At 45.1% G+C, this 8,315-nt stretch overlaps 1 protein-coding gene across 1 annotated transcript; it reads right to left on the reverse strand.

Moving 5' to 3' along the window:
- Positions 1–2,162: 2,162 nt before the first annotated feature.
- LOC118584558 (pyrethroid hydrolase Ces2e-like) lies at positions 2,163–8,111 on the reverse strand. The gene is made up of 9 exons (XM_036188852.1): positions 8,036–8,111; positions 7,221–7,431; positions 5,477–5,618; positions 4,697–4,830; positions 4,357–4,615; positions 3,572–3,638; positions 3,210–3,347; positions 2,784–2,856; positions 2,163–2,349 (listed from the first exon to the last, which is right to left on the reverse strand). Exons 1-9 carry the CDS (start codon positions 8,109–8,111, stop codon positions 2,163–2,165), a joined length of 1,287 nt encoding a protein of 428 aa, XP_036044745.1.
- Positions 8,112–8,315: the final 204 nt, after the last annotated feature.

Here is an 8,315-nt window from a genome sequence, read left to right on the forward strand (position 1 = left end):
ATGAACAAGTGCTCAGGGAGACAGGGGATAGAACCTCTATTGTACATATGTGGATCTTCTGACATCTCCTCCCTGCTACTAAGGACTGACTCCATACTCAAACATCTTCACAGATGTGCTGTGATCATGCAAATGTGAGTGTTACTATATTTACAAAACCCTTGGAAGTAAGGACAAACCTCAGCAGACACAAAGTAACTCACCTGGTTCTTCTGGACACACACACAGACACACACACAAATGACTCACATATAAACTCACACAAATGTGGCTCATGCATTGCACAAAACATGATGCACACCTATGGGCACACAAATGTATGCATGCACATAGGCTTACATGATTTTATACAAACACACACACACACAAACACACAAAGCTTCATATACACACACATATGCTCCAAAATGTATGCATGCATGTACATAAATGCATGCCTGGTGTCCATAGAACTTAGAAGCGGGAGCAAGATCCTTGGAACTGGAGTTATAGACAGTTGGAAGTCACCATGTGGGTGCTGGGAGTCAACCCTGGGCTCTTTGAAAAGCAGCCAGTGCTTTTAACCTTTGAGCAATATCTCTAGCCCCAGGTTGGAACTTTTTAATAAAAATTTGTTGGGCGTTGGTGGAACATGCGTTTAATCCCAGCACTCGGGAGGGAGAGGCAGGTGGATCTCTGTGAGTTCGAGGCCAGCCTGGTCTACAAAGCGAGTTCCAGGAAAGGCACAAAGCTACACAGAGAAACCCTGTCTCAAAAAACAAAAACAAAAAAAAAAAAAACAAATTGTAAAGATCTCAATTAGCTTATCTAATAAATAACAACACATTCAAAAAAACAAAACCAAACAGGCATTGGGGCCTGGATAGATGTTTCAGCAGTTTGCAGTACACACTGCTTTTAGAGGACCTGAGTTCTGTTCCCAGCACCTGTATCAGCTTATAACCACTTGCAATTGTAGCTCCAGGGAATCTAATGCTGTCTTCTGGGCTCCAAAGACCCCATAATACATGTGGCACATGTGGCATCTTCTTACACAGACAATATACATATTCATGAATAAAAATAAAAATAAAACCTTCAAAAAGTAAGACAGGCATATTCTGTCTATAATACCAGCACTGGGAAAGCCTAGGCTAGATGATGGTAAGGGCAATGCTAGCTTGAGCATGCATGCAAACACACATGCACACACACACACACACACACACACACACACACACACACACACACACACACACACACACACACATGAACACTGTCCCAGCTGGAGGAGATCAACAGATACTTAAACCTACTACTCATACAAAATTGTGCCAGTAATTCCTTTGGGACAGAACAGATGAATGATGCAAAGGGTAGGGAAAAGAAATCAATATTGATGAATGGACAGATTGTCTTAACTGAAATTGTAGTTGACATTTAATCCACAAACACAACAAGTAGAGACACTTTAGGATGTTTTCAAATCCAGTGACTGATATGCGAACCTCTACATGTTATGTTTTGAAAGCATCTATGAATCATATTTCTATACTGAAATTTAGACTCCAATATGATGTTATTAAGAATGAGGCCTATTGGGGACCTGGATCATGAGAACTACTAATTATGCCATCTATCAGTGAAAACACAAGGTATCATCTTCGGGTCTGAGAGCTAGTCATCACAATACAGCAATCCATTTGTATCTTAACCTTGGACTTTATGTTCTCCAAAAGTATGAGCCTGATGAGAGAGGGCATATGATTTTGAAACAGCCCACTCATATGATAATGAGTTCTTCTAATAACCTACATCAACATTTTCCAAAGCGTCTGGCTTTACTTTAAGAGGGTTTTGGTCTTAGAGAAGAAGACAGTGAGGATAAGAGCTTAAGGAAGGGAGGATGGGAGGGTCTTGTACCAGTGGACTGTGAAAGGAGACGGGTACTTTGGGGCTCACATCCACACTGTTTTTGGAGCATTCACTGAGTGAATCTAACAGAAGATTGCCCAGCAGGATAAAGAGTCACATGCAGAGGACTTGTCATAAATGTAGAAGAAGAACAGACAAGTGCAGAGACTATGAGAATGTTAGAATCAACTCAGGTTTTTCAATATTACTGGGAACCTCAAGCTGATCCATAAGCAGGAAACCCCACATACCATTCCTCACACAGAATGCTAAAGCTCTGTGTGATTGTCCTGAGTCCCCTGTATCTCCTGGATCTTCTGTGGTAGAGTCTTGGTCCAGAAATGCAGACTTCTGGCCTTCAGGGCGCAGCCCACAGTAGGCTTGATATCCAGCTCCAGGTACTGCTCATCATGGTCCAACCTAGGCCAGTAGGGTAGACCCTCACTGTTGGGGTGCCTGTGGATATGCCAGCAAGTGGGGAAGGGTGAGGTCACTCTGATCCAAAGACTGATCCCCTTATTTGGTTCATGGCAGTAGAACAATTAAGAGAAAGGTTAAGAGGGCTGATGGAACAGGTATACTGATAAAGGGATAGAAGTGTCACCCACTAGTTTCTGCCCATATGAGGGAAGGGAATCTGAACTATTTTATGTCTCTCTCTAAGAAACAAGATCTAAAGAGCAGTACCATATCACTATGGCCCCCCAGCCAGGTCACTGTGAGATGACAAGTATCTGATAGCTAGAAAGTATCTGTATAAAGGTGCTATTGGGTAAAGAAAACTCTATCATGTGATGGAAGATCCATGCATGCTAAAGAGATCACCACATAAAAGGGAGCCTTGGATCGGGACCCACACATGGAGGGTTGAGAGAGAGGTGTGTTCTTACCCATGTCTTGCAAAGTTGGCCCAGTACTTCATCATCCTCTTGTTTAGTAGCTCCTCCTCCTCAGTGAGATCAGCTGGAGTTGTGAGGGAGGCCAATGTTCAATACCCTGTCACCTCACACAACTGCCACCTCATGCTTTACACTCACAATCCCAGTTGTTGTCTGACCCCAACTTTGTTACCTCCCGTCTTCACTATACAGTATCCATGATCCATGCATGTGTCTAATTGAATTCCTTCGCCAATTTTCTGTTGTCTCCATCACAGACTAGACTGGGATACGTCCAGATTCTAATCTTGGTTAATTATTTAGGCTGTAATATTGTACACATTTGATTTTAGTTTCCTCAAAAGGACTGAGAGCTCAGGAGACCCCAAGGAATCATCTGTGACCTCATTCACTTCAAGGAAAATAAAGAAGACTCACTTTTCATGCCAAAGAAGAAAGGCCCAAAGACAAAGGGAACTTCATGACCATGGTCAGCCTTCATGTGGGGTGGCCTGCTATTCTTGAGGAAGCTGGGTTGATGTTGGAACTCATAGAAGTAGACAGGAACATAGGAACCTGGAGGTGGGGACAAATGGTGATTTAGAAGCCCCTCACCTGAAGTTCTTCAGAAACAGATTTGATGACAAGATACCTTGGTATGAAGCTACCTGAAATCATCAAAGTTAAATAGGAGGAGCTCCAGGCTGGAGCACTAGCTGTGGAAAAGCTCTTGGCTAAAGGGTGCTCATGGTCTTCCCAGTTGAGTTGTTTCAAGAGTCAACAGAGTATCAGTCACCCACTTTCTCTCAGACAGTGAACCAGGGGCTCTGAGTCCATGGCTTCAAATCCAGATAGGTTGGCAACCACCTATGAAGGGAACAAGCAGAGAGTTTTCTCAATTCCAACTCCAAGAGTGTTGTGTGTGGATTAGAATAAATCTGAAATTTTTCCCAAGTCCTATTGCTCATAGGTGACAGATAGCAAGCACTATCCTTTATAGCTGCATACTTGCTCTTTTTCTTTAGGGTAATTTTTTCCTCCACTCATCTTTCTGTGCTTCATGTATGAGAGAAGGAGCAAGTTTACAAAGTTTGTTATGAAGGTTCGAGGACAAAGTCTCAGACTTCACCGTTCCCTGTATTTGAGACAGGATGTCTTCTTGGTTTGCTGCTGCCGCCTGCACTAGCTGAGCTGCTCTGTGGACATCCAGGGATTCCTGGTCTTTGCCTTCTACCTGACCACAGGGACATTGGAATTACAGATACATGTTACTACCTCCAGCCTTCTGTAGGTTCTGGGGATTATAATGTAGGCCCTCAGCTTGTACTCTGAGCACTTTAAGAAAACTCACTGAACCATCTCCTGATTCCTGACATACTCAATTTTGTCAGTGATTGAAGCTTCTAGGGGAAGCTTTGCTGTCCACATAAAATACTCAGCCTGTAGGAAGCAGAGGTGTGGATTCTAACCCTTGAGCCTTTCAGAAATAAAAGAAGTTCTTTTCCTAGATCCTTATATTCCCCATAGTGCCAGAGGATAGTGCTGTGGCAGTAGATACAGGGCTGAAGTAGTTGGAGGCACTCACTTGGTAAACCACCTCAGAAGAGCTGGAGATGAGACCAGGCAACACGGCTACTCCACTCTCCATGATGGCTCTGTGGAAGAGTCCTTTGGACATGAGGGACAAAACAAATGAAGACACACTTGTGCCACCTGCTGACTCACCCGAAATGGTGACAAGGTCAGGGTTTCCTCCAAAGTGGGTGATGTTCTCCTGGACCCAGCGTAGGGCAGCCACTTGGTTCAGGTAGCCCCAGTTGCCTCTGGCATGCTGGTCTCCAGTGCTGAGAAGTGGAAGGAACATGGATCACAGGGCTGTCTAGGTTCTTCTCGGCTGCCATTGCACTGCTCTACCCAAGTCTCACCTGAAGAAGCCCAGGACACTCAGGCGGTACTGGATAGTGACAACCACCACATCCTCAATGGCTGTCAGCATGGATGCATCATACATGGAAGCCGTTCCTACAACCAGTACACCACCATGGATCCACACCATTACCTGGAGAAGTCAAGGGAGATGCCAGGAAGCTGCTCACCAGCCCAAGCTCTGCAGGACTGCTTACTGGAGTATCAACTTCTATGCCTCTGTGCAGCTCCACAAATACATACAAATCCTCAGCACTTCAGGGCCTTGGTCATGGCCAGGGTCCTCTAGCAGCCCCATCAGGTTGTTTGTAGTCCCTATCCTCATCATGTATCTCACTTTGAATTAATGATGCTATGTACAGAGTAATGTCATCATTACTTAGGCTCTTCATAGTGGAAGAAAGAGGGGTGTCTCCATGGATATTTCTTCAGATTGAAAAAGAAAAGGATCATCAACTCTCACTAGCACAACAGACAATCTAAGAGTGTGAATGTATGACTTCAACAATTTGGTCTTGAGCAGACAATTGGTTCTGCAGGCTCAGGTTGTAGAATGAGTCCTGGTTTTATCAAATAGCTAGAACACAGTGCTCCCGTGCTTTGTGTTGCTTACGCAGGTTTCAGGTGCATAGTGTGGCTGAGAAGGCCTCTTTTGACCCAAATAGTGTAAGGCTTTTCAACAGAGCCCACAGTGCAATGGAGCTCAGGCTGCTTTTGCCCCTTCTAATTATCTATAAAAACATGCCCTGTCCCCAAGCTGACCATGGCCTGACACTCACAGGCAGGTTAGAACCCTCATGGGCATGTGATGGAGTGTAGATGTTGAGATGCAGGCAGTCCTCAGACAGAGAGATGGGAGGCATCATCATTTTTAGCTTCTTCAGCCTCTCTGAATTCATCATATCAACATTTTGCAGGCAACTGATGAAAAAGGAAGACAGTTATTCCAAGAGATGTATGGTAGTCAAAACCAAATATGAGTCTGGATTTTTCTCAGCCACCTTCAGCTCCTGCTCCTCATGATGCCCTGTTAAAACATAGTCCCCTCTAAAGTCCTTTCCCACCAAGATAATGGCCACAGGCTCCTTGAAAGCTGGGATAGAGCCAGAATTCTAGAGAGTCCTTAATGCTGTGTGATATTTCGTGTTCTGACAAATAAAACTTGCTTGGAGTCAGAGGGTGGAGCTAACCCCTAGTTAATCATAGAGGTTTGGAGGATTGTAGAGAGAAGGAAAGGATATGGTAAAGAGGGGCTGAGATAGGATCTTGGCCCTTTTGTTCAGAGGAACAGAAGAGATAGGAAGTCACTGGTGGCTGCTCCCCTGTTTCTCTGAGTCATTCAGGTTTTAACCCCAATATCTGGCTCCTGGGTTTTTGTTGTTGGTGTTGTTGTTTGTTTTGTTTGTTTTGTTTGTTTTGTTTTTGTTTGGTTTGGTTTGGTTTTTCGAGACAGGGTTTCTCTGTGTAGCTTTAAGCCTTTCCTGGATCTCAGTCTGTAGATCAGGCTGGCCTCATACTCACAGAGATCTGCGTGGCTCTGCTTCCTGAGTGCTGGGATTAAAGGTGTGTGCCACCACCGCCTGGCTGGCTCCTGGCTTTTATTGGTAAGATTAATTAGATTTATGCATTGGTGCTCCAGTTGGGTAGGGCCTGGATATTATTCTCTCTGAGTCTGGGGATAGAGACTTCCAGGTGTCTCTATGGAATGACAGGCTGTATGTGGTGATGTACATTGAATTGTATAAGAATAGAAAATGACCTAAGCATTAGCAGACATGCAAGCTTTTTCCACTCTCCGTTCATAGCTGTGGATGTGGTTTGACCAGCTCCTGTAATTTTCCTTCACTGTGAATTCCCCAACATGACAAATTGTAATCTGGAGCCTAAGTTGCTTTTGTCAGTATTTTATTATAGCAACTGAAAACAAACTAAGATTGCAATAGTGGAGTGTTGTATCCACAGGTGCTAGAGGAATCGGTGGACACTGCTGCCCCAAAAGATGGTGAGAAATCCTTCATCCCATGTACAGACTCTCAGGGAACTTCTTTTTCCCACACTGTCTCCAGGAGGAGTTAGTTACATATCCTTGTTCCTTGGTCAGTGGCACTTGGCCCTATAGGCTCTCACAGTGACTGTGAGTGTGGGGTTAGCAGGTATCCATAATGTTGCACTCCTCAGGATCTGAAGTGTATTCCACTGGATTCAGGGTCTCTCTCTGTTTAATAGGTCACATAACTCATGCCTAGAGACTCCTCCCATTGTCACAGATAACACTGGGCTCACTTTGAATCTGTGAACAATTTTACCTTTATTCTATTCTATAGTACCTGTATCTAACTCCCTGTGGGTGCCCAGCACTGACCCAGAAGACTGGCAAGATTGTTCTAGGACATGCATGGGGGACACCTCACACTGGGGAAAAAACTGCTACAGAGCTGAGATGGAGGAAAGATTTCAGCATGGCCCAGAGCTCAGAGCAACTGTTCACCCCAAGGACAGACATCCTCTGGGTCCAGAACTTACATGGCTGGATATGAGGTCCCATCTCTCACACCACTCCATGGCAAAGGGTCTTCAGGAGGTACAAAGCACAGTGGTCCTACAGGTGGCATGGTAAAGGGAATTCCCAGGAATCTGTGAACACCAACTTTGGTGTCTTTCACATGGACAAGGCTGCCTCGAACCTGGCCTGTGTGTGTGTTTCTGATGGGGCTGGCCTCTGATGAGTCCTGACCTGTGAGTGGAGAGATGCCTTCACAGTTAGTTTTGTACAATCAGCTCCCACAGATTGTGGGGGTTCCCTCCTCATTGTTATCAGGGCACACAGCATGTGAACCATGTGTGAGGGTGTGAGTGTTGGAGCTCCTCTATCCCTCAGGGCCAGGAACCTTTCCTATTACCCCTGTTGAAGGGTGTCAGAGCATTTCTCTGGCCAAAGAGGTCACACTCACAGCCACTTGGCCACATGAATTTGTGATTATAGTCATTCTTATCCAAAGGTCAGTAGTAGCTGCAGTCATAGCCAGACACAGAGGAAAAAAATTCCTTCAGCTCACTTTTACTTGAATTGTCTAGTGCTTCCCAGAGCTCCTTACATTGAACTGTATTATCAGTATGGAGTGATCTTCAACTCTCTGACCCTCTGTGTGCTAGTGGGTCCACAAAACCTGTGGCCTTTGGTTAGGGGACTGAGAAGCACACACTTCCCACACTTTTATCTGTCACTTCCATCATCCACCCTTCCCCCACCTTTTCTCCCACAAGCTCAGGCTCTGACATGCAGAATTTGGCAGCGCTGATGCTAGTCATTTCCCATTGCCAGTTTTAGTGAGCCTCACCCTGCACATGGAGGAGGAGGAGCAGGAGCCCAAAGACCACGGCATTCAGCCAGCTATGAAGTTGATTCAGTGGCATGACAGCTCTCATCCCGAGTCTGTTGTTATATAGGATGATCATGTTTCACATACAGGAAGCATACTCTGTGGGCCTTGTCCAGGCAAGAGTTTAAATCAAAAGGATGTTGGCGGGAACTTGGTGTGGTGGGGGTAAAGTCCTCATTGTTGGAAAACTGATTAGTCAGAATGACAAGAGCCAATGGCCAGGAGGCAGGGCAAGTCG

The sequence above is a fragment of the Onychomys torridus genome, chromosome 5, assembly GCF_903995425.1.
Source record: "Onychomys torridus chromosome 5, mOncTor1.1, whole genome shotgun sequence".
NCBI classification, from domain to species: Eukaryota; Metazoa; Chordata; class Mammalia; order Rodentia; family Cricetidae; genus Onychomys; species Onychomys torridus.

Coding starts and splice junctions, on each gene's coding strand:
- LOC118584558 (XM_036188852.1), bottom strand. CDS start 8,111: ATGCCACTGAATCAACTTCATAGCTGGCTGAATGCCGTGGTCTTTGGG. Junction 3,639..4,356: donor CTTCTGAGGTGGTTTACCAA/GTGAGTGCCTCC, acceptor TTCCCTTCATAG/GTGGTTGCCAACCTATCTGG. Junction 2,350..2,783: donor GCCAACTTTGCAAGACATGG/GTAAGAACACAC, acceptor GCATATCCACAG/GCACCCCAACAGTGAGGGTC.